This window comes from Bactrocera neohumeralis, chromosome 4, assembly GCF_024586455.1.
Source record: "Bactrocera neohumeralis isolate Rockhampton chromosome 4, APGP_CSIRO_Bneo_wtdbg2-racon-allhic-juicebox.fasta_v2, whole genome shotgun sequence".
Lineage (NCBI taxonomy): Eukaryota > Metazoa > Arthropoda > Insecta > Diptera > Tephritidae > Bactrocera > Bactrocera neohumeralis.
The window spans coordinates 72,495,833-72,519,965 of record NC_065921.1 but is presented as its reverse complement, the minus strand read 5'-3'; the positions used below and the strand labels follow the sequence as shown (position 1 = coordinate 72,519,965).

General features: G+C 36.2%; 9 protein-coding genes across 10 annotated transcripts; 4 read left to right on the top strand and 5 right to left on the bottom strand.

The window, feature by feature from the left end:
* Positions 1-2,609: 2,609 nt before the first annotated feature.
* Positions 2,610-7,363, top strand: LOC126755185 (golgin subfamily A member 1). 2 transcript variants are annotated; one of them, XM_050467574.1, is made up of 7 exons: positions 2,610-3,197; positions 3,259-3,618; positions 4,142-4,567; positions 4,806-4,904; positions 5,766-6,200; positions 6,274-6,564; positions 6,627-7,362. In XM_050467574.1, exons 1-7 carry the CDS (start codon positions 3,009-3,011, stop codon positions 6,786-6,788), a joined length of 1,962 nt encoding a protein of 653 aa, XP_050323531.1. In that variant the 5' UTR covers positions 2,610-3,008; the 3' UTR covers positions 6,789-7,362. The 2 variants fall into 2 exon arrangements, with proteins under 2 accessions (XP_050323531.1, XP_050323532.1); XM_050467575.1 differs by lacking the exon at positions 4,806-4,904 and having other exon boundaries at positions 6,627-7,363.
* Positions 7,364-7,670: 307 nt separating this feature from the next.
* On the top strand, positions 7,671-8,183 carry LOC126755206 (uncharacterized). Its single transcript, XM_050467603.1, has 2 exons — positions 7,671-7,780; positions 7,860-8,183. Exons 1-2 carry the CDS (start codon positions 7,734-7,736, stop codon positions 8,011-8,013), a joined length of 201 nt encoding a protein of 66 aa, XP_050323560.1. The 5' UTR covers positions 7,671-7,733; the 3' UTR covers positions 8,014-8,183.
* Positions 8,142-9,360, top strand: LOC126755203 (mitochondrial import inner membrane translocase subunit Tim10). The gene is made up of 2 exons (XM_050467599.1): positions 8,142-8,295; positions 8,916-9,360. Exons 1-2 carry the CDS (start codon positions 8,145-8,147, stop codon positions 9,041-9,043), a joined length of 279 nt encoding a protein of 92 aa, XP_050323556.1. The 5' UTR covers positions 8,142-8,144; the 3' UTR covers positions 9,044-9,360.
* A 21-nt stretch (positions 9,361-9,381) lies between these two features.
* On the bottom strand, positions 9,382-11,880 carry LOC126755199 (leucine-rich repeat-containing protein 10). The gene is made up of 3 exons (XM_050467595.1): positions 11,492-11,880; positions 9,842-10,426; positions 9,382-9,768 (listed from the first exon to the last, which is right to left on the bottom strand). Exons 1-3 carry the CDS (start codon positions 11,669-11,671, stop codon positions 9,526-9,528), a joined length of 1,008 nt encoding a protein of 335 aa, XP_050323552.1. The 5' UTR covers positions 11,672-11,880; the 3' UTR covers positions 9,382-9,525.
* A 4,167-nt stretch (positions 11,881-16,047) lies between these two features.
* Positions 16,048-17,838, bottom strand: LOC126755190 (GPI mannosyltransferase 1). Its single transcript, XM_050467583.1, has one exon. It carries the CDS (start codon positions 17,708-17,710, stop codon positions 16,295-16,297), a length of 1,416 nt encoding a protein of 471 aa, XP_050323540.1. The 5' UTR covers positions 17,711-17,838; the 3' UTR covers positions 16,048-16,294.
* A 107-nt stretch (positions 17,839-17,945) lies between these two features.
* On the bottom strand, positions 17,946-18,193 carry LOC126755207 (uncharacterized). Its single transcript, XM_050467604.1, has one exon. It carries the CDS (start codon positions 18,191-18,193, stop codon positions 17,996-17,998), a length of 198 nt encoding a protein of 65 aa, XP_050323561.1. The 3' UTR covers positions 17,946-17,995.
* Positions 18,194-18,238: 45 nt separating this feature from the next.
* LOC126755204 (uncharacterized) lies at positions 18,239-18,545 on the bottom strand. The gene has a single exon (XM_050467600.1). The coding sequence runs from the start codon at positions 18,543-18,545 to the stop codon at positions 18,270-18,272; it is 276 nt and encodes a 91-aa protein (XP_050323557.1). The 3' UTR covers positions 18,239-18,269.
* A 1,210-nt stretch (positions 18,546-19,755) lies between these two features.
* Positions 19,756-20,175, bottom strand: LOC126755205 (cx9C motif-containing protein 4). Its single transcript, XM_050467602.1, has 2 exons — positions 19,994-20,175; positions 19,756-19,922 (listed from the first exon to the last, which is right to left on the bottom strand). Exons 1-2 carry the CDS (start codon positions 20,055-20,057, stop codon positions 19,771-19,773), a joined length of 216 nt encoding a protein of 71 aa, XP_050323559.1. The 5' UTR covers positions 20,058-20,175; the 3' UTR covers positions 19,756-19,770.
* Positions 20,176-20,721: 546 nt separating this feature from the next.
* Positions 20,722-24,133, top strand: LOC126755189 (uncharacterized). The gene is made up of 3 exons (XM_050467581.1): positions 20,722-21,276; positions 21,530-21,602; positions 22,532-24,133. The coding sequence occupies exons 1-3, from the start codon at positions 21,235-21,237 to the stop codon at positions 24,043-24,045; spliced, it is 1,629 nt and encodes a 542-aa protein (XP_050323538.1). The 5' UTR covers positions 20,722-21,234; the 3' UTR covers positions 24,046-24,133.

The following is a 24,133-nucleotide window of genomic DNA, read 5'->3' as shown; positions in this document are numbered from 1 at the left end:
CAGATACCAGCTCTTATTTATATATACATACGTATGTATGTATGTCCGTCTGTCTGAAATAAAAGTAGTCTAATAAGCAAGAAAATGCGAGCAATCGAATTGAACGTAACACAAACAACAACAGCAACAACAATCAAGTAACAATAGAAATCTCAAACGCCCTTAACAAAGGACATGCACACAAATGATAACAAAAAATGGAAGGAAGTAAACAACACAACACACATACACACACACATACACATACACAAATGCTCATAAAATATAAGCATTCAATTTATAGGTTGTAGTTGCCATTACACACACACACATAAACATATATATACAAAGACACATAGCACTAAAACTACAACTACCAGTACAACGCTGTGGAAAACACCGGAAGCCGGAAGAAAATCCAGCAACAACAACAAACTGCACAAATACATTAAAGGACGCAGAGCATAACTTAGCTTCTGCCTTTGCAAATGGAGATGCTACGCTGAGCAAGAAGACGAAGCATGAAGAAGAACCGCACCGAAAGACTTGAGACTTTGTCCGCCGACCGCTTATCAGAGCTCAACGCTAGAGCGAGCGATTTGCCCTCGCGTCGTCGCTGCCTGCCGACGGAAGTAGACAGTCTTGCGCCATTGTAGGCTGATGCTGCCATTCATAGTTCTAAATAATAATAATAAGAGCAAAATACAATGAAAAAAAATGTGAAGGAGCAAAACGGCTTGGCTGAAATATTAGACTTATCGATTGAGAGGAGGCCGGCACACATAAAATGAATAAATTTGTGGAGTGCTGGTTATGGTCGAGTTATTTGGAATTTATTTGGATATTGACATGGCCATTTAAACTATCTATTACCTATTTTACTGGAAGACTTTTGATAATAAAATTGTGCAAATATTTGTAGTTGTTGTATTTCATGTGGAAGTCAAATAAATGAGAGTTTTGTTTAGCATTGTCTCGAGAATATTTCAGTGACACGTGAGAGTGAAGAGGTTTAGGAGGCGAAATAGCGTATTTGAAATTAAATTGGTAGTCTGGTGTGGTCTTAGGGAAGTGAGCGCTGAAACACGACTTTGATTATGTTATAGTCAAGCGGTTAGCACAAAATACTTAGGATTCGCTTTTACAGCTTATCATCTCACACTGGATGCCAAAAAGAAAGTAAAGAATACCAAGAATACAAGCACAGCTGGCAGCAGAGAGCACTCTCTTCGAAGAACACGCCAGAGATGAGAAGTTTCCTTCTAGCAGCAGCACCAGAACAAAGCTGCTTCGAACCGGAGCCCGGAACCACACAAACAAACTGGCTCATTTACAGAAACCCATGCCAGCTGAAAAGCTTACGAACATAATATGCGGAAATATCCGCTGAGAAACAGGAAGTCATCGGGAGAAGCTTTCCAAGCTACTACTTTCTAACGACAAAAAAATACCAAGACATTTTTGGACAATAAAAAAGAACTGGGATCCGTAATGGTAGTAAGGTTCTTTTAAAAGCTTAACATGGTTTTCTAAACGCAAAGGTATAGAAGGTAACGACTAATTTGACCATTCCCAGGACAGTCGATACTAAGGAATCGGAAAGAACAGGATTTTTTCCGGCCAAGGACTGTCAATTCGGCAGCAATTCTCGAAATTTCTTCAGAAATCTTTTCACACTCTCTAACAACAACAACAATTATAATTTAGCTAAAAAAGTAGCGATAACAAAACAAACAGGACCGGAACCCTTTTTCGCCCACACTCCTTTAGGGAAGAAATTTGGATAGAGGAAAGAACTAGTAGGAATCTCTACCGGCTGCAAACACCTGGATTTAGTCTAAAACTTACCGATCCAAACGAAGTTAAGTCAGCTGCTTGAAGCGGAACCTCCTCTAGCAGCATCAAGAGGTTCTTATCAACTCCGTCGACGACATAACACTATACCCCGAACAGACTTCGGACGCAACTAACTTCAAAATTGCACTGACCGCCATTCACAGTGGAGCCATAAATATCTTCATCGACTCCCTCTCAGTGAATGGAGTCAAACCACTACCCATTCCAGAGGACGAGCTGGAGTTGCCGCGAGAATCGAGAGTGACCCTTGCGCAGCTTCGTTCTAGATACTGTAGCAGGTTCAAATTCAAATCATCGAAAATCGACTAGGACATATCAAATATATGTCCAGCGCACAACGAGTCCTCGCATGAGCTAACCACCTTTTACGTGCCCAGCTAACCCTACACATCTGACACATCTCTCCCTATGGATGACTTCGAAGGCAATTTATCTGAACCTTGCCATCCTAAGGGCGACTAAATAACCGTTACAACAACAACAGCAATCTGGATTTAGTCATGCAAAATTGTTTCCGGAAAGTTAAAATCTGAAAATCTTCAAACAGATATTCATCTTGCATCAAGACTAATTAAAGCATTTTGTAGCGGTGTATATGTAAAATTAAAATCAATAAACGCAAAAATTAAAAAAAATATATAATAATAATTTACCGACACAAAATAATGTTTGCATTTTGAAATTATTAATTTACACGAAGCTAGTGCCCTGTGTCACCCTATACCTCAGAAACGCTTACGTGATTACGATAAATAATTCACTACCAACGTAACTAAACTTCAATCAGCTTAGGACGGACGTGGGGATTAAATTTTTCGATCGTGGAAAACATAAAAATACCGACTGGTGTCTGATAATTTCCTGCTAAGCTGCATTAGCATAACTTTAAACGTAGCAAATTTGCATTTACGATAACAAAAACCAAAAAGTATAGCAGTCTGTTTTAACATTGCGTCTGATAACAGTCAAAAAATCCAGTGTACATAAGCAAAAAATACCAATACACAAAAGTGGTGAGGCAGAAGTCGATGACAGGGAGTAGCAGTAATTCGTAAGACTCACCTGTGCCGTTTTGTGAAATGTAAATGACGGATGTGGCAATTGATTTACACAACATTATTACTGCACTTAATTACGCATATAAGACTTCATTTAAACAGCGGCATTGAAAAATGTTTGCTTCATTAAAAAATAAAATCAAAGAGGAGACAGGTTCAGACGTGGCTCCAACAGCCACGAATACACGGCACATCAACCATAACAACAATCGGATACGCAGCCGTTTCTCATCGACATTAAGTGTAAATTCGACTAATGAGGACACCGGCGGAGGCGGCAGTGTGGATTCGCAGAGTTATGGAGTGAGCATAAAAATATATTTAAATATGCATTTAAAATATAAAAGTATATACAATTTTTCAGGCGGAACAGCTCTCCACATTGCGTAGTCAATGTAATGAGCTAACCACCAAGGTGACAGATCTAACTACACGCTTGCAAACAATTCAAGAGGAGAAGACACGCATTGAAAAGACGAACGAAATCCTATTAGAAACTGTGAAAGTAGCGCAAACGCAAAAGGATATATATTGTGAGGAACAGGAAAAGATACAAAATCTACAGCAAAGCGAAATTGAGAAATTAAAAAATCTATTATCATTCCGTGAGCAAGAAGCGGTTGATCGTCTAGCAGCTATGCGACAAAATCAGCAGCAAATTGAAAACTTAACCACAGAACTTGAACGACTGAAGCAATATGAGCCCATGGTCGAGGATTTACAGGTGAATAAGTGTGCCAGCGAAGTTTATATGTGTTTTGTGCGTTTCGATATATATACAAATGTATATGTAGCTGAATATAGGCTTTTAAATACCGCAGTGCTTATCTATCAATTTTTTGTTTCTTGGTTTCTTGTTGATTTAAGTAATATCTATTGGCTTTAACAGTAAATTACGTATAGTGCTGCGTATACTTTTAACTACCATACTACAGTTACTTTGTTGTTGGTTACAGACTGTATTATTTAAGAATTTTCTTTCGCATTAAAACTTCCACATAATTTTAGTTTGCCACAACATTATCTACGTTTTTCACATTTATATATTTTATTTCGCCATATAAAAAGAAAACACACTATGCTTTATACATTTTGGTGTACAGTTAAAGGTGACGCTGACTCATGCTGGTACGTATAATTGTTAAGGCGGTGCGTGGGTATGTGTATAACTATGTTAGCATATCTACAGCTTAGATTATCAGAAAAATTATATATACGTTTTAACATAGCTAACATTTTTCTTACAGGATGAATTGGAACGTCTACGCCATTCTTCTCAATTGGGCAAAAATAACTTAACAACTACATTGGCCGCTGTTGAAGAAGAAAATCGCCATTTAAAGATGCGTCTGCAAATTATGGAACAAGCACGCTTAGACGCGATTAACTCATTCAGTGCTGACGAGAAAATGCAAGCGCTAGTGCAAGAACGTAAAATGCTCGAACAGCATTTGGAAGAAGCACATCTGCAGCTATCCGATATAAAAAGTACATGGAGCGGTCAGAATTTATCATTGGAAACGCAAGTCAGTCGATTGTCAAAACAAGTTGCCGAAGAGACGACCGAAAAACGCAAGGCGCTGCGAGCACGCGACGATTTAAATGAAAAAGTGAAGCAATTAGAATTCGAAATGTTGAAGCTAAAGGACGATATGAAGCAGCGCGAAGATAAGGTATGTTATATGGCAGCATTAACTCGCCGCTTTACCAAAATGTGCGGTGTGCTTTAAAGTAAGGTTCGGTTAAAAAGCATACAAATGAGTTTTTAATTTGGAAAAGATGTGTATGTGTGCATGTGTATAAAATTATTTTGAAAAGATTGACATGAAGGAAGGAAGAAACATTTAAAAAACGTAATATCGATTTACTAATTGTGTAAAATTTGTAACTAAAACACTTCTGTTTTTCCAGATAAAGTTGCTCGAGGAGGAGATAGACGAATTAAACATGGCGCTGAAGGAATGTCGCGAGGAGAATGAGCAACAAATTATTTATGAACGCAATAAGGCTGTGAGTATACCCGCTGATGTTGATGATTTGCAATGGGATAGCATGTAACTAACCAAACAAAATGTTTTAAATGTATTTAATATCTCCGCACACGTATTGAAATTGAAACGCTTAAATTAACCCCATCACGCATCACCAAATAATTGCTTTCTTTTGAAGGCATATACATACATATATGTAAATAATTTACAAGCGCCAACTAATGCCTTTTTTATATTTGTTAAGTGTTTTATGTTATTTACTTATTTGTTAAAAATTGTATCAAGCTTAATTTTGAATAAATGATTTATTTTCTTCCAAAAAATGAGATTTTATTTACAATGCAAGTATTATATTTCGCAGTAATATATTATTATTACATTTTTTATATATTTTAATAATGTTTATTTTTTATTATTTATTATTATTTTTACTATTTTTATCATATATAATTTTTTCTTATTTCTTATACTTTTATTTATTTATTTTTTTAATGTTTATAATTATTTTCTTTTATTTTGAATATTTTTTATATTTCAATATTTTCTATTTTCAATATTTTTTTAAATTTTATATTTAGTAATTTTTTTTTAATTTTATTTTTAGTATTTTTTTTTTAAATATATTTTTAGTTTTCTTTTTTTAATTTAATTTTTAGTATTTTTTAAATTTTTTTTTAGTATTTAAAATACAATTTTTTTTAATTAATTTTTAGTATTTCGCTTTTTTTTATATTTTTTTTTTACTTATTTTTTTATTTACTTATCTATTTTATTTTTTATTTTGCTTTTAATATTTTTATAATAAAAAAAATTACATATATATAGCAAACGAAGTTTTTTAAAGTATTCTACTAAAATATTTCTTTGCCTAAATATTCAGGAGACACTCGAAAATGAAACGAAAGATCTGAAATTGCGCATCAGCACGGCAGATGAACGTTTCAGTGAATATGCCACCAATGCTGAACATGTGGCACAATCGCTTCGCCAACAAAATACACAATTGCAAGAGCAGCTGAACGAAGCGCAAAACCTACTTGAAACCGAAAAGGAAGAAAAACTCACAGCATTGTTGCGTAATGCTGAAATATCACAGAGCGAGGAGATACTGCGTAAAGAGTTGCGCATGGAGCGTGACGAAGCCAACGAGCTGCACGAAAAGAACGAGCAGCTAACCAGTGAAATGGAGGCCAAAACACAAGAGATGAAACAGTGTAAAATCGAAATGGAAGAAATAAAGACTGTGATGTATAAGAATGATGAGAAGCTGAAGGAGATCGACGAAATGCAACGCGAAATAAGCGAGAAAAATAAGGTAATTTTTTAAATAATACTTTCATATTCATTTGTATACATATTTTCTACGTTTTACTTGCGCACCCCTCAAGACAATAAAAGTTCTAAATCAACGCTTGGCCGATCTGAAGAAGACACTGCAAAAGGAGTTTCACAGCGCCAAATCCTTCGAAACTGAAAAGGAACGTAACGGCAATTGCATTGCTGCGAAACCGCCAACCAACGCAATTGCGGTTGCCACCAGTGCGGCGGTTGTGAATGATACGTTAGCTTGTGAGCACTGTGGCGGTGTGAGCGCAGCCACAGGCAGTAGTATAGTTATGGACGAGGTCAATTTTAAATATTTGAAGCATGTAATTGTCAAGTTTCTTACTAGTCGCGAGGTCAGTGCTACATGAGACGTTTTTTTTTATATATTTTTTAAAAGAAATTAATTTATTAACAGGTGGAAGCACGACATTTAATACGCGCCGTTGCAACTTTATTGCAACTCACCAAAGATGAGGAAAAACTGCTGCAGGACACGCTTAATTGGAAAATGAGTTGGTTCGGCTCGAAACCAAATCATGGTAGGGGTCAACATTCCTTCTCTATACCACCGAGTTAATACTAAAATCATTTACGCACTTGATATATATTATACTAGTATAATTTAAAATCCAATTGTTGCTAGTTAGAATGTCCTAGCCAAACGACCAATAGACTTCAAAAACTTCAGCAGCTACGAATGCGATTTTGCTCATAGACAGCGTTTAATATAAGAAGCGTATTGACTTCAGTTATTTTATATGCCACATCTTGGAATTTGATTCAACACTACCAGCACCTTATCTTAGCTAAAAAGCAAGAGGAATTTATAAAAATAATTATTACAACCTAGATTAATTTAAAATCGCCAAATCACTCTCTATAACATTTGTTTATTTACAAAACTCGGAAAACGTTACGTAACTGTATTACGAATGTTGTCCATTCAAATTTTCAAATTGTATTATATTCATTGAAAGACTATGCGTAATTTCGGTTATTTAAGCTTTAAGTGAAAATTTTTAGTTAGTTTTAATGTTGATTGCAAAATTTATGCGAAATTTCGGTTATTTAAGTTTTAAGTGAAAATCCCTAGTAGATTTTAATGTTGATTTACGTGCATATTTATTTCTTGTTAGCTTATCATTCCATTTTGTATGTATAAGCATTTTGATACATATTTATTTATATATATGTACATATATATTTTGTAAACTTTGTTAATTTATTTTGTTGTCAAATTTTATATATTAAAAGATGTTAAACACGAAAAACAGCAAACGCATTTTAATTATATAATACTCATAACCAAAGGCAAGTACTGAAACTTTGTTTACAAAAAGGTGAAGGTCCAACCGAATGTAATATTCCTTATATACTCGTGAGGGGTATACACATTGCTGAAATCGTCTGGCTACAGCAATAAATGTGGCAACACATTTGCGGCTTAGCAGCTGTCAACGACAAAAACATTGAGGTTATGTCAAAACCAGCTGAGATTACATCGTTGCTTCACTAAAATTTCATGAGGGTCATGTCTTTGGGTTCATTTGGAAAAATTGCTATTTGTTGGTACGTAAAGTGTACAATTATTATTATATTAAGAACGAATATTTAAAAAAAATTATATTTCTTTTTACAAAAATACCAGGTCAGTCATTACAGTTGCTGGTGTGTCTGGGTTTATTTTGTCGAAAAATTCTGTAGATCGCCGTCGTTATCAGGACATGCAAATACGTGAACGCATGCGAAAGTCTAATACTGGTGAATACGAACCTGTCGGTGAAAGAAGCTTCAGCGGTTAAATTAATCAGCAGCCATTGTTTACTAAAGTTTTGTTCCCCGGCAACAATCAGCTCTTTGGAACCAACGCGCATAGTGTTTAATTAGCATCAAATCTCTTTATTAAAACCAAAAACAGAATTAGATACGCAAAATGGCCATGCCACAAATTAGTCAAGCCGACCAGGCTAAATTGCAGTTAATGCAAGAAATGGAGATTGAAATGATGTCCGACTTATATAATCGTATGACAAATGCCTGCCACAAGAAATGCATACCACCACGTTATGGCGAAGCTGAATTAGGTGAGTAAATATTCGTCTCAAAATTAGTGACGTTCTGTGAGTTTATTTTGATTGCGGCTGTGATAAAAATGTGTGTGTGATACATTTGTAAACCGACACTCGCTACAAACTTCTTAGGATTACTACAGCGCAAAGTAATCAGAGTAAAATTATAACCGTTCTCACGAAAGTCGGGTTAATATTATAATGTCCTGTGTGCAATGAGTATCAGCATGACGTAGTTAAAGTTCTTGCATGCCCAATGAAGCCTAGTCATCTACAACCGACTCCCTGTGGGCCGAACCTCTCGAAACCTCACGATTCCTGGGCCTACCGTCAGATTACAAACAATTTAAACTCAACGGGGATTAGATAACCGTTAAAACAACAGCAATAATAACAGTATGGTATAAAAAAACTGGAACGGATGATGTCCTGATAATTTTTTGGTGCTGTTTTCCGTTGCTACAATAGCAATAACAACTAAAATTTAGTGAGAATTCAATCATATGTTTGATTTTTTAAAAAAGTAGAAGCGTATATTGTGGGAACGTGTTTATAGTAAAAATTTGTACATCCTGTAGAAAGAAAGCTACAACAAAAGTAAAATTATAAATAAATACATTCTTTTTTGTTCACAGGTAAGGGTGAAATGGTCTGTATTGACCGCTGTGTGGCCAAATATTTGGATATACATGAAAAAATTGGCAAAAAACTAACTGCTATGTCCATACAAGATGAGGAGCTAATGAAAAAGATGTCTGGCTAAGCTACTTAAAAAGCCAACAACAACTCGGGCCGCAAAACTAATTTAAAAATAAACAAACCAATAATTTTTACTAAAGTAGTTTTAAGTTTGCTGACTTTAAACGCCAGTTCTGCGCTGTTTCCAACTTCCTTTTGTTGACACTTTCCTTAGTATGGCTGTCGATGGTGCGATACTTGACAGCACACCATTGCAACATTTTGCTGTGCAAAAATATAATATTTGAATGTAAATGTATGTGACTGCATTTCATATGAGTAATCCTACTCCACTTATAGTTCAATAAAAACCATTTTGTTTTAAAATAAAATTAAAACGTTTTTTTTTTCTGTTTTTGTTTTGTATAAGTTTAAAAGTTTAGAAGTTATCACATATTTTCAATACCAATATTAAGTCATATAAATATATTTTTAGATATGTCTGTATGTATGTACGTTTGAGAGCACAGCTACCAAAAATACGCTCAAGTCCATAATGCGCATCGTTCATGTAAAATTCGTTATATAGCGTGAAAGTTCTGGTATAAGCATGGAAATATCTTCTAAGTCATTTTCGGGACCACTCTCATCTGTAGTATCCAAGTCACTAGTTGCTATACTATTCTCCCAATCAGAATTTACATCACCCTCTTCTTCGTCTTCATCTTCACTTTGCTCATTATTGCGCGTCGCCAGACGCTGTTGTCCACCCAAATCGAAGCGCTCTTCACATTGAACGTGCATGTGCTCCTGTAAAGAATATAAAATATTATAAATGAAATTATATATTTATTTCTTGCACACTTCCTGTGACCACACTCACTCTAAGCAATTGACGCGTTTCCTCCTCGTTGCACAGTGGGTTCTCACACAGGTTCAGCACACGCACAAATCGTGTGCTAAAAAGATCTTCCTCTGCGGGCATTGTCGCTATGCGATTGTTATTAAGAAAAACAAATTGCAATTTACGCATTTGACGCAGGCAAGCGGGAACTTCAGTGAGTAGATTACTCTTGAAATTCAGATGCACCAGCTTGGTGAGTGCACCGAGTGTGGCGGGTACATCAGTCAGTTCATTCGATTCGAATGTGAGCCAACGTAAATTCGTCAGCAAACCCATACTGTTTGGTAAACTAGTCAACTTATTGCCACGTGCGCCCATCGTCTCGAGGCGTTGGCAGTTGCCAATCTCTTCGGGAATTTCTAATAGACCCGTATTATTGCACCAGAATGTTTCTAATTGTGTTAGATGACCGATTTCCGGTGGCAGTTTAGCGATTTCATTACAACTAAGATTAAGTATACGCAGGTTGGTCAATTGACAAATGACGACTGGGAAGGCATCCAAACGATTGTAGTCCAGTGTTAACACCTGCAGGCGTGACAAATTGGCGATAATGGGTGGCAACTATAACGGAAGAGAATTTACATGGAATAAGATTTGGTTGACTTTTATTAAAAATATTCAGGCAGGTGTTTATTGTATATAACTATAAAATTATGACGGTTCGACATTAAGTCCACCTATTGGAGGAAACAATATTAGCGACGGTAAAGGTACTAGGTACATTGCTTATCATCTACATATATCGCTAATAACAAATAAATTAAAAATATAGCTAATATTGGTTTATGCATTTATAAAAATAGATGGAAATAATTGTTGCAAACAATATAAGCGATAGTAGAAAATCATAAAATTGAACTCTGGTGTCAGATGAAATATTTTGTTTAATTTTTATTTAATTACCAGATGCCGCAGATTTGAAAATGCTTTATAAAATTTTAATTATTTTGCTTTAATTCGGCAGAGTTTGGTTTTATATTTTACATTTTGCTGTTCTAATATCTTATTTCACAACGCATTAAATTTTGTTATTAAAATATTTATAGCTTTATTTTAAACTAATTTCTTCTGAGCTAAGCCAATGTTCATTCTACGCTTCGTAAACTGAATTTCATTTCAATTTATCGTATTTCCGTTTCAATTCCAAACTTTCCAATAAGCCATTGACCGTGACCTTCTCAACAAAATGATAGTCAATATAAAACTCACCCTCTTCACTATATTTGTAGCCACAAAAGTAATATGATTTGTACTATTTACCTATTTTTAGTTTTTAACAAAAACAAAGTCTGCATTTTAATTAAAATTGCAGCATGCAAAGTCAGAAAATACCCAAGAACCTAAGCAATATTCTTAATAAAAATGATAGTCGCTGTACACATTTATACGCGCAATCATACGAAGACATGAAAATTCTGTTTTGTTTACACTCCTTTTTTATCCAGACAAAACAAAAACTTTCCAAGCACAACGTAGTAACCACTCAATGCAAAAAATATCCCACAGCGTACCTACGTACATCAATCAAATAACATACTGTTATGTATGCACGTAAATAAGCTGCATTTGCATATTAAACATTAAAAACGTCATTAAACACTTTGGTGTAATATTCGGTATACGCACCTTCGTCAAATGATTGTGATTCAGGAAGAGTTTCAGCAATATTGGACACTTTTCCACCAAATCAGGCACATCAGGCATCTCGAAACGTGACAAATTCAACGTAAACGATTTGTTATCAATGGCATCCTCGCATATGGCCAGGACGTGATTGTGACGGAAGAACTGATAAATTCGATTCATGTTTACTATTTTGCGAAAAATTTTTAAACGTTTGTTGATACGACACGTTGTTATATAAATTTTTGCTACGTCTGTTTTGTAATTTTGGCCTTTGTTTTTGCATAAAATTGCTGTTTTGTATGTTTCCCCTTTCCGCTTCCTCAGCGATTTATTTGCTTTCGCTTTCGTGAAGCATACGAAGAAATATTTTACGTCAATACTTTTTGATGACTTTTACAAAGTTCTATTAAAACACTCCATGACATTTACAAACGAAAAACAGTCGTGTGTGAAATTCTTTAAAAATTTTTTAAGTTTTTATTTTGCACATTTAAAGTATTTATAGTCACCAACGAACTTTGCCGGGTGAAACGGCAGCAACACAACACATGAAAGCAGGTACTCTACTGTAATAAAGGCAACAGCGTAGCTGGGCAGGCAGTGCAGCGTTGAAGCAGCTGGTCGTTAAAGCACTGATTATGCGAACACACTAACAAAATATGCACCGAAATTGGCAAACAACTGCTGAAATCTCCTATATACATACATATATTTGTACATGTATATAAATAAGTACAAATGTATGCCGCGTCACTTGTGTGTGTTAACTTGTATTATTTCTTGCGATTCGTGTTGCTTTTGCTCGTCTGCATTTTTCGTAAACGTTTTACACAGAAATTTAAAAAAAAGTGAATATATTATGTGTATTCGTGTATAAATAGTTGCATTTCGTAAATAAGCTTATATGCAATTCTTGCGTCCAGCACACGCGTTCACTTCAGCTGCTCGCACAGGTGTAATTGAAATTTCAAACTGCTTCGCTCCAAAACTACCTACATACATACTTATGTACTATATGTGGGTTTGCTATAAACCTGCTCGCATGGGCGGTGCGAATAGTCGGCGTGTGCGTGTTTACTTTTGCCGCAGCGTCGAACGACAGAAGGCACGTCGTAACATTCAGTTTCAATAGCGAAATAGCACGCTAGAGTCTACGAGCACTCACTTTATACCTTCTAAAAATATAAGTAAGCACGCTACTAACGCGTCACTAGCCATACTGTTTGCTACTACAAATGTTATTGTTGCGTGCTGAGCGTGTTTTGCTGTCGGCGTTTTATTGACGACCCTTGTAGTCACAGACGTATGTATGTATGTGCATATGTATGTACGTATACTCTACGAGTTCCAGCGCCTTCGTCGTGGTTCATGTATTTCGCTGGCGTATTTGTTATCGTACTCTCTCTCCCCTTTCACTATTTTTTTCTTCATAAATTTGCATTTTGAGCATTCGCAAATTCGGTTTTTGCGAATTTAAGCGGCGTTTATGATTCACAAACTAACCAACACAATAAATAACGCTAAAGTATTGGCAATCTCTGGCTATTTAAAATAAAATTCAAAAACGTGACGTTTTTCTATTAAACCGGTTTGAGTCGCTCTCAATTCAAGTGTTGACGCACGTGAACAACGGTAGTACTACTACAGCTCATGGCAGTTCGATGAATTTTCAATTCAAAATTGTAATCTTTAATTGACTATTTATATAAATATTGGGGGAGTTCATGGTCCGTAGACATCGATCGTGTCTATACATATGTATATGTGTATACAATATAAAGGGTGTTCCAAACAGATGAAAAAACGTTAACTGCTGCTGCACCGAAGCTGTAATACACTTCACATGTGCATTCCTTATAGCACAAAAGGGTATAAAAAGATCTTGATTGCGATCGCATATTGTACCGTTGGCTTGGAAAATAACCCATGCTGAATTTCTTCAAAATATACATATTTTCAAACGAAAAATGTTTCTATGCAAGAGCTTGATTTCTAGGGTGATCCGATGTCTGCGGTTCCGTCAGATGAGCATTTTCTTGGCAAGAAATGGTCGTGCTCAAATTTTCAGATCAAATTTCAAAAACTGGAGTCGGACAAACTAAAGCTAAATGGCTCAACTCCTCGCTCTGGTCAATAGACTATGTTTATAAACCTAGAGCCTAGTATAGTTAGCAGACGTATAAAAGTATAAAATGGGTTTATATAGGCTTCGTCTTATTTCCTATATTACATTAATCCTAAAGGTATAGATACATTACTAGTTATCCGGAATGCTAGCGCTGCGTACTTTAGTTTATATAATAATTTGTTTATTATGTAAGCTTTAATAAAATAAAATAAAAAAAAAATTGTTACCCGGGGTATGCACCCGGAAGCTTTGTATCGAAATTAACAACACACCTCAAAAATGTCCGTCAAACCACCCGTTATAAACATGTAATTATAAATGCATACACGCACTCACACGATACGCAGCCACAGTGGGTAGAAATCTCGTGCTCAAAACACAATTTCGATTATGTCAATATGTACTTGTCTTATTGTCGTTAATCTGCCTCGTTCACTTATCACCGGACAGGCCCCGATTCTGCTGATCTCATTGTGCATACAAACAAGAGGAAAATAACGATTGTGAACATAGTCAATACCGCTAATCGTTATCACACACTTACTTATAAATGCACCAAAGTACGAGTTCGAGTACTGGTGTACTGGATGCGGGCCGAGGGCCGCGGCACGTATGCAATATGTATGTATGTATGTGCGAATATATGAGTTTTTTTTGGAATTTGTATTTTGAAGCGATAGTATTCGAGGGAATCTCGTAGTATTTATTTAGTATTAATAATATTTATAGATTTCTGTTCTGAGTATTTTTGGCATTGCATTCTAGGTGCAGTTAATTAAAGTGTGTAATTGAGGAGTTGATACCTCTAAGTTAAATTTAAATTTAAAATTAAGTACGTTGTTTCACTTTCTGCTTCCTTGTCCAGATTTTGTGAGACTGAGGTTGATACAACTCGGCAGTCAAACTTTCGGCAACCTCAAAGACCCACGTGTAACGGAACTAGCCGCCTCAACAAATTTGTGATAACCTCAAGGCGGTTTGTCGATTCATGAGGGTCTTTATGGTCACTATACATATAATAGTTTTAGGTAACACAACGAACTGGCACTGTAAGCTTAACAAATGAGATCCCTGTTGGCGCTTGTAACAGGATCGATCTTTTAACCTAATCTAGCCTGACGCTATTTCTAAATCTCTTCGCACTAAGAAAATCTAATTAGAATCTTGTTATATTGGTTTCCGGGAAGCAAGTTTATAAGGCGCTATAGACACAGGGTATTCTCATAATAACAACAATTTTGTATCCCCACTGAATAATAAAGGGTATAATTTCTCTTTAGCACTAAAAAATTGACGGCCTTATCAAAAATGTTATTAAAAATAGTGCCTTGAAAATGTGATCTATTTTATATGTGAATATTTATAGATGATGAACAACGTGAGTACGAAATCGTTGCAGTATACAGTACGACACAAAATTATGAACACTAAACGGGTTTTTATTGACCAATCAGAATACAATAAATAATAATAATAAATAATAATAATAATAAATAATAATAATAATAAATAATAATAATAATAAATAATAATAATAATAAATATATCGTAGCTTGATACGCATTGACACACTCATAAACCGATTGTAAGTTGTAATAGTGATTGATTAGTGGACTTTACAATAGACATGTCTTTATTAATAATGTATTAATTGGAGTTCTTCATCTGGTCTGTATGTACATACTCAAATTTTTCCCTCAGCTTTTAAGATATCGATCTGAAATTTTGCCCACGCCCTTTTCTCGCCAAAAACCTGCTCATTTATAGAAACCACTCATATCGGCTCACTATAGCGTATAGCTGCCATACAAATTGAACGTCCGGAAACAAGTTTTTGTATGGAAAACTTTTTTATTTGACAAAATATCTTCACGAAATTTGGCAAAGATTACTTATAAAATATTCATATACCTACCTTCATACATATGTATGCACTATATGTATATGATGTTTATAATCATTCCATTGGCGAGTACATTTCTGCTTAATACTACAAAATTTTTGAGATACTGTATACGCCAGAATTAAACCAACTATTTCATCTAATCTGTTAATTATATAAACAAACGCTTGCGGTCCAGATGTACTACATAGAACAAAGGTCAAGCATTCACTTTTGGATCCAGCGGAAACTAAATATAAACTAAATGCATACATACTCATATATGTATAGATGTATGTAGAACCTAGCGCTTAGATGGCCAACACGCTGAATATTAACACGCTTCAAACACTCTTAACCCTATGGAAGAGATAATTAAGCAACATTTCGATGGCATGAGTGACCACATGCTCTAGATGCGATAAGCTTATGCATTATCGTCTGGACCGGTGCTTGAGCGCTATTATATCATCGCCGCTGTAGGCTACATAGGAAAGCAGGCTTTATAGTAAAGAGGGCTTCATAGTAAAGATTAAACACTTCATCTGTAATTTACGATTTGTATTCACATTAAAGCTTTTAATTTTATTGTATTGCATTTTATAAATATTATTATTATTAGATTTAGATTAACGCATATTACAAGAGAATTGAATTTGAAATTTATTATAAAAAAATACTTTTGTAAGCATTCCTTGTATTCTTTTTTAATATTTCATATTTTTCAAAGTGCAAGTATTCAAGTGTCCATATGTGTGTGTGTTTAGTACTATATGTATGTATATATGTAAATTTAAAAGAGTTTTTTAAAGTTCACCTTAAAGGATGTAAAGCTGTAGTGTTCAATCAGACGCATTAGCAGATAACTGTTGATTAAGAAGAATAAAACACCTTGCGCGCCAATCCAATAGAATGTGTTCCAGGTCTTGAATTCCAACAGATAGGCGGGCAGCAACCATAACGCTTGCCCTAACAACCATGTACCGAAGTAGATGACAGCACGCGCCAGCGAAATCGCTTGTAAGTTATTGAGGCAAAGCGGCAGCAGCGCCAAATACCAAACGAAGTATTGCGACGTCACCACCGAATTGAAAGTGACCATAACGAAGGCCAACGCAAACACACAGAATGTGAGCGTCTGACGAAACTGTCCAAAACTGAAGCTTAAATAGAGCAATAAGCCTAGTTGTGGTGCCAATATGAGCAGCTTCTCCAGCAGCGATGTTTCCGTTGCATTGCCACTTAGATATTGCAGTAGGAAGTAGAGCGAAAAGTTATGTCGCACATCGCGTCGCACAAAATGATACAAATACGCTTCGTGTATATACTGCCAACCGTAGAGCGTATAGAAGAACCCGGTAACCGTGAAGAGCGCAATACATGTTCCCACAACTAATAACATTTGGCGGCATGAGGGAAATAAAATTTGTCGCAGCAGATCGCGTGCGCTGCGTGTTAGGCTCGTCGACAAGCAAAGATAGTAGGCGAGACTGAAGAGCAACGGATAGAGGCGTAAATGTATGGCGAAGCCATGTGTGAGGCCGGCGGCGAATATTAGCCAGTTCGCGCCGCGTTCCGTATCTTCGGATTTTACGAGCAAATAGACAGTTAAGATGACAAAGAAGCTGGAGAAGCTATCACCGTTACCGCGTGTCGATATGATCGCCGTTAGTGGATTGTAGAGCCAAAAGCAAGCGCTGGCACGTGCAATATTCTCCGGACGATTGCGTGCATCGGTTTCATTGTACTGCTGCGCCGATCTGATTTTGCCAAACTTACTCAGCAATGCATGCACCGCTTTGCGGCATTGCACTTGTAATTGCAGGCGCACAAGCAAGTAAATCAATATCGCCACAAATATATCGAATGCAGCATAGATGACTTTGCCGACGGCTGGATGTAGCAGCACATTGGGCAGCTGCATGTATGCCAAAATGGGACTGTAGCGGTAGGTGTGTCGGTTGAAAGGGCTGCCGTCTTGCAGCACATGCCGCGCACCATCAGTGACCACTTTGTAGTCGATGTCAGTGTAGGGCACCTCCGAGTGCGCGTCATGCCAATGGCCGTAGGTGATAAGCAGCAGACGCAGTGCTATAGATATAAGTAGGTGCGTGCGAAAGCTAAGCTCAAGTAGCAGTGTGCCGCAACGGCTTAGAAGCGTTTTAGTTGGTTGTGGGATGTTTTTCGCTGCAGTGTTAGACATGGACATGTTATATATGTTGATTATAGTTAGGTTTTTGTACAAATAGCTGTCATGCGCTTATAAACTATTTGGTTAGTTCAAGCATATGCAGTTTATTTTGATTGATTGTTTAATATTTTGACTTTGTATTTATATTATTATACTTTTGCATTAAATATTTGTGGGAATTAATTCGACATTTTGACTAACCCATTAATTTGTTTTCATTGAATATGTCAAAAGTAATAAATAGCATCAACAGTTTGTATGAAAAATTTCCATTTATAACAATCCAGCATTTACAAGTACGTTTTACAATTTAGTTTTCATTTCTTTTGCTGCTTTCTGTAAACATTCACTGAACTGCTTGAATTCCTTATCGCAAATATGATGCTGCACATTTAAATCTCGTGTCACACATGCCGCGTAAACAGCTGCCTTATCAGCACACTTGCCCAGTAGCACGGGATAATTGCGTAGTCTCTGCTTAGCTTTGCGCACTGATTCCATTACTTTAATTCTTACATTAACTGTTGACTTTACTCGTTGATATCGTTTCGAGTTTTACTGCACTTTAGTTGCTTACTTAACGTCTATGACCTGGTGGTGGTCCACCTTTTGGTGGCGGTACGGGAACGGCAATGAAGGCGTCGTACAAAGGCTTTGAAAATAGTACCAACAATGAGGTGGTGATAAAGGTTATTTGAAAAAGCCGTGGATTACGTTGAATCCAAGTGCGTTTTGGCAGCACTGCTGTACGACGACGTTGTCCACTCTCTTGTTGGGTTTGTTTTTGCAACTGTTGTATTCTTTCTTGTATTTCAGGTGACGATTTGTAGGGCGGAATAGAAGGTTTTTGCATTATTCACTGAAATAGAAAATCCTACAAATAAAAGATATAATTATAATTTGTTTTGCTTTTTGGTTCTTTGTTTTTACAAAAAAAAGTATAAGAACATACGAAACACTATAGAAGCTTATAAGAATTATGAACGCCAGTGTACAGAAAATCAGCAAAAGCAGTTTTTAGAGCGTTTATGGGGGAGTAGGGTTGTACACTTAACCATTCCCGTCACAGTGGGGCCTACGTTACGGGAACGGATCCGGATTTTTATCTGGCCATGACTTCTCATACCGGCAGCATTCCTCCAAATTACTTCGTTTTTTTTCGAACGTTTTCTCTACAACTAACGTTTTCAAAGTCGGTTGCTTTCCCTAACTTCAAAATTACACTTTGAACACTATTTCTATACGTAGTTTGGAAGGACCAGCGTTTTCTTTTCAAATTTGTTAATATTTTTGATTAATTAATAAATTTTTGCGCAAAAAGTAGCGTTTTTTTTTCTTCAGTGTTCCCAAAACTTCAAAATTACACGTTGAACACTATTTCTATACGTAGTTTGGAAGGACCAGCGTATTAATTAATAAATTTTTGCGCAAAAAGTAGCGTTTTTTTTCTTCAGTGTTCCCAAAAACGAGAAATATAGAAATTTCGAAAAACTCTAAGCGATACCTGAGGAAAACGATTGGATTTCAGATGAACCAACACCGACTTGAACTTTTTTCGAAGACGCTCTAGAAAAATTGTATACTATTAAATATTTCTCCAAGAAATTTTAACAGAACATTTTTCAAATGTCATACTATAATTTACCATTGGTTTCTAAAAATATATTTTAATGGTAATCAACACTACCTGCGCTATTACAAATAAAGAATTTAAGAAACTAATGAAAATTGGTTTCTGAAAGTCGAGCCTACGTAATATTTTTATCACCTCAACTTGCATCAACATCATTACCTAAAATTAACATGCATTTACAACTTGATTATCAACCTACACACGTTCTAAAACCATATTCCACAAATTGTTGTTGCAGCGGCGCAAAACATTTTGCTAATAATTGAAAGGAATACTGCCAGTTCACAGACCGGTCCATGGACGTTGCCTTTACAAAGACCCAACTGTCATGTCACGAAAGCAACATTAATTAATTGTAATTTTAATTTTATTAAACCAAACTATTAACTTAAAAACTTAACACACTCCTACCTTTTATTCAGTAAATGTGTTCTTTGTTATGGCTTTATGAGTTCTGCTTTTGTTCGTCCTTGCCAACGAGGTAACTTCTTTCTAAAATTATTCCTGAACAACAATTTGATTCCTTATGCCACTTTAAGCAACATAGACGCATTTGTTCCAGGACCTCCAAGCACTTGCTCTCTTGATAGTGATTTTCTTTGGAAGCAAACCAAAATTATATAATTTTTTTTAGTACTCCAATGCACACGTTTCCAAAAAATACTCACCGCTCAAGCAGGCCTGTATTTTACATGCGTTTGCCTTACAAGGATCTTTGCGCTTACTGGACATCAAAGAGGAAAATAATTTAAATATTCAATGTTCATTTATAATTTTTATTTACAATTTTTTATTCTACTGTCGGCTTTTTTGCGGTGCGCCCTGGCAGAGCTGCCAGACATGTTTTTTTTAATCTCGTATTCGTTTAACTAAATTGTGATATTTCAGAGGTTTTTGTTAGATTTTCCTGAGTGTTTTAAAGCGCATCTCTTTACAACCTAATCTGTATAAAAATTTATTTGCTGTTAAGGTTAAAAAGTTCAATAGTTGCTCACTATTTACGAAATAACGTTTTCCCAATCTAACATTACATATTCCATTTATTTCATATGATTGAAACTGTTACCCACTCGATATAGTTTAACGAAAATTTCAAAATATTTAAATATGTAGACTGAAAGGTTTTACACAAAATGTTCCGTATGGTTCTTATGACTTCTACGTATATAAGTAAGTAATCATACATTCTCCTGGTTAATGTTTCTTTATATTTTTAATACATATACTTATAAAGATTTCTTCAAAAGTGTTTATAGACTTTTACTACCCTTATACAATATTCGGTTCTTTGGATGATCCCAATATAATACGTTAATTCGTTAACGTTTTTACGTTTTACATCGCTTAATGTTTCTGTACTAAAACGTTCGTCAATACAACTCTGTTAAAAAATTTGACAGCTGCTTCGGTCGTCATATCAAATAGAGGAAAATCTAAGCCGTGTCAATTTTTCTTGTCTAGAATTTTTAACTACTGAGAAAAACAATATTCTATGTTACAGTTTTTCATATTTTGTACGTTTCAATTTCGATTAAGTGTCGTGGGGGAAATAGTTAGTTTATTTGTTGGATGGAAGTGAACTATTTTCTCAGTAACACAGTATAAACATCAACCCCCTCCATTTAGAATTAGAACAACAAAACCAAAAAAAAAAAAAAAAAATACACAAGCAAAAAGCTGCTGTCGACGCCAACGCCAACGTTGTCATCGGTAACGACAGTATTGAGGAAGTAGTTAACGCAGAAGTTGTGATATTGGCGAAAACTGGCTGTAACGGCAGTAAAGATAAAACAAAGCAAATCAGACACCAATTGGACAACATTGCATATATAAAATAAAAGTAAACTCATAAAACAGTGTTTGTTTTTACAAATAAAATTTACAAAACCACTGAATTCATTGCTGCAGCATGCCGTCAAAGAAGAAGAAATACAATGCGCGTTTTCCGGCGGTGAGTGCTACACTTCATCGAAGTGAATGGAAGTGCGAGTGTGTTGTAAAAGAAAACGCGGTAGCTATGAAACAGTAAATGCTATTGTTTCTGCTAAAGTTTCTGTTTAAAGCGTCGTTGTCGGTTCTCATACGCCCCTTGCGTTTATTCGTACGAAAGTTGCGCGTACAAAACTTACACCCATACACACTCACACGTACGCTTTCATTTCGCACAGCGGAAATATCTGATAAGATTTGTTTTTGTTTTGCAGGGTCGCATCAAGAAAATAATGCAGAGTGATGAAGACATCGGAAAGGTCGCGCAAGCTGTTCCCGTCATAATCTATATCCTTTTGAAAATGCTAAGCATGTTTTCATAAAAAGAAAATATTTAAATGCTTACGTTACTCTTCGTGAAAAATCTTGAATTTCGATAATTAAGGGATTACATAAATTTCTTATGCTTTTATTTGATTTTCAACGAAAAGTTCTACGTCAGTTTTTCATGCTAAAAAAAAATATAATTTCATAGTTAAAGCAATATAACTCCAAACGCAAGCAACCAAGTGCGAATTATAAATATTATTTATTCGAATTTACATAATTTGATAACACTACTTTATAATATTTCTTAGAATTGCTTATGACACAAACTTCGCTTTTCTAGTGATTTTAATTTATAATATATTACATACATATATATACACAAAAAATATTTTAATTCGTAGAACGTGACTGGGAATTATATTGTTTTTTTTTTCTAATTTTGCCTATGTACATACATAAATTATCATTATACAATGTGAATTTACTCACATGAACATGTAGCTCAGTGCTAATACATACATATGTATATGCAGTGCATATTTTGTATATACGCTCTAATGTACTATTTTATATTAATATCGTGCAGCCATATTTTCATATCCTGAACAGGGTATATTCAACAAGCTTGTAAAACCATAAAGCAAAATGTCGAAGATCCTATAAAGTATATATGTATTTAAATGATCAGATTTGCCGTTTGTCTGTATCGTTTGCTAATTTATCGGACCACTATTAGCATCAAACTCAAATCCCCGTATGGCAACCTTTTATTTCTAATAAGATGACCTCACGAAATTTGGCATAGGTTATGCTCCAAGCCAACGCTATATTATATTTCTATATTCACGTTATTTAACATAATTCAAACCCTCTTTATAATTTCATTAATCAAGGAAATCGAATTTCCTTAACTGGTATATTGTATATTTTAATTTCCTTATATATACCTAGGACATTGGAACTCTTTGTGGAATCGCTTTTGACGAAAACATTAAGAATAACAAATTCGCGAAATGCAAAAACACTTTCAACATCCCACATGAAGCAATGCATCATGTCCGAGCAGCGTTTCGACTTCTTGCGTGAATTGGTGAAGAATGTGCCTGATATTAGTGTAGCAGAAGAGGCAGCCAACTATAACGAAGAGGACGGGCAGAGTTCACCCGATGATGTTTACCCAGATTCGGATACACCATACGATCTGAGCATGCCATCCACATCAGGCGGCCGCAATCAATACCGTACTACGACTCCTGGACAGCCGAAAGTCAATGGCGGACAAACACATTTCCAGTACAAACAACAGCAGCAGCAGCAGCAATACCAATTAACGCCGCATAACGGTAGCACTATTGACACTGCGGCCATTGAAGCAGATTTAAGACAACGCTTACGTCAACGCCTCAATAACACACGGAGTGTAATTGTGCATACGGCATCAGTTGCACAAGCTGCGGCAGCAGCAGCTAGGCCACCACCAGCCTCACCTACAACAGCAACACCAGCCGCAACGCCAACGCCAGCACGAGGTGCTTATGGCAATTATGTACAGCCCATAAAGTTAATGCGTTCCGAATCGTCACCCGCCAATGCCGCCCAGCATTTGTGGCAAGTATCATCCAATTCGGCTACACAAAAGCAAACGGGCCAGAAGCGTCTACGACATCAGGCGTTATCAGTGCCGTGCAACAACAATAATGACAATTGTACCGGTGCATCGCCAGCCAAGCGGCAAAAGCCCGATTCAATAACACAACAAACACATTCACAAACTGCCATACCCGCGCCCGTTTTCAGCTACGATCTTTGCAATAAGCCCGTTGTAAAGATCGATTACAGCAATTTACCGTTAACGCCTGCCACTTTGGGTGCCAGCGAACAGCCACACACAACACCCAGTATGAGCAATTTGCCGTTGAGCGCGCCCGTGACCAATGCAAACTTCAATTTCAGCGCCGCTGCACCCATTATCAACATTGATTTGTCCAACATTGTGACGAATAGCGGCGGCGGCGGCGACAGTAAATTGCTGAGCGCAGGCAACAAACCACCGGTCCCAGCTGTTGCCACCATAAGCATTGGCGCTCTACCGGTTGAAATGGCCAGTGCTGTGGCCTCACCACCAGCCAGTGGTGTGTGCAGCAACATTGGTGCAGTGGTGAAATCGCCACCTACGTCCAGTACTCCGCCCACAAATCAATTATCTGACTGCAAAATAGACGGCAACGCCGCAGCCGGTGAATCAACATCATCAGCCTCGTCGTCCTGTTGCTCACCATCGTCATCGTCACTGGCATCGACGTCTGCCAACAGCCTACAGGGCGGCGGTAGCAAAAGCATGTTGAAAGCTTCAAGCGAGATAATGGCAAAAATGACTGCAGCCGGTACAAAAACACTTGCTGCAACGTGCAAAAGTTCGAATACACTGCTCGAACTAGACGAAGACTATGACAATATTTGAATTTAATGTTTTAAGTTTTAAATCTTAACATAAACGTTAAGGATTTCTTTCCTCTTTTTTTTAATAAATCAGACTACCAAAATGTGAA

Excerpts from the sequence above, each read along its gene's own strand:
- LOC126755185 (XM_050467574.1), top strand. The coding sequence starts at position 3,009 with ATGTTTGCTTCATTAAAAAATAAAATCAAAGAGGAGACAGGTTCAGAC. Across the intron at positions 3,619-4,141 it reads CCATGGTCGAGGATTTACAG|GATGAATTGGAACGTCTACG; the intron begins GTGAATAAGTGT and ends TTTTTCTTACAG. Across the intron at positions 6,201-6,273 it reads AAATAAGCGAGAAAAATAAG|ACAATAAAAGTTCTAAATCA; the intron begins GTAATTTTTTAA and ends GCACCCCTCAAG.
- LOC126755206 (XM_050467603.1), top strand. The coding sequence starts at position 7,734 with ATGAGGGTCATGTCTTTGGGTTCATTTGGAAAAATTGCTATTTGTTG. Across the intron at positions 7,781-7,859 it reads GGAAAAATTGCTATTTGTTG|GTCAGTCATTACAGTTGCTG; the intron begins GTACGTAAAGTG and ends CAAAAATACCAG.
- LOC126755203 (XM_050467599.1), top strand. The coding sequence starts at position 8,145 with ATGGCCATGCCACAAATTAGTCAAGCCGACCAGGCTAAATTGCAGTTA. Across the intron at positions 8,296-8,915 it reads TTATGGCGAAGCTGAATTAG|GTAAGGGTGAAATGGTCTGT; the intron begins GTGAGTAAATAT and ends TTTTGTTCACAG.
- LOC126755199 (XM_050467595.1), bottom strand. The coding sequence starts at position 11,671 with ATGAATCGAATTTATCAGTTCTTCCGTCACAATCACGTCCTGGCCATA. Across the intron at positions 10,427-11,491 it reads ATCACAATCATTTGACGAAG|TTGCCACCCATTATCGCCAA; the intron begins GTGCGTATACCG and ends CTTCCGTTATAG. Across the intron at positions 9,769-9,841 it reads AAACGCGTCAATTGCTTAGA|GAGCACATGCACGTTCAATG; the intron begins GTGAGTGTGGTC and ends TATTCTTTACAG.
- LOC126755190 (XM_050467583.1), bottom strand. The coding sequence starts at position 17,710 with ATGTCCATGTCTAACACTGCAGCGAAAAACATCCCACAACCAACTAAA.
- LOC126755207 (XM_050467604.1), bottom strand. The coding sequence starts at position 18,193 with ATGGAATCAGTGCGCAAAGCTAAGCAGAGACTACGCAATTATCCCGTG.
- LOC126755204 (XM_050467600.1), bottom strand. The coding sequence starts at position 18,545 with ATGCAAAAACCTTCTATTCCGCCCTACAAATCGTCACCTGAAATACAA.
- LOC126755205 (XM_050467602.1), bottom strand. The coding sequence starts at position 20,057 with ATGTCCAGTAAGCGCAAAGATCCTTGTAAGGCAAACGCATGTAAAATA. Across the intron at positions 19,923-19,993 it reads AATACAGGCCTGCTTGAGCG|AAAATCACTATCAAGAGAGC; the intron begins GTGAGTATTTTT and ends TTGCTTCCAAAG.
- LOC126755189 (XM_050467581.1), top strand. The coding sequence starts at position 21,235 with ATGCCGTCAAAGAAGAAGAAATACAATGCGCGTTTTCCGGCG. Across the intron at positions 21,277-21,529 it reads ACAATGCGCGTTTTCCGGCG|GGTCGCATCAAGAAAATAAT; the intron begins GTGAGTGCTACA and ends TTTGTTTTGCAG. Across the intron at positions 21,603-22,531 it reads AGCTGTTCCCGTCATAATCT|CTAGGACATTGGAACTCTTT; the intron begins ATATCCTTTTGA and ends CCTTATATATAC.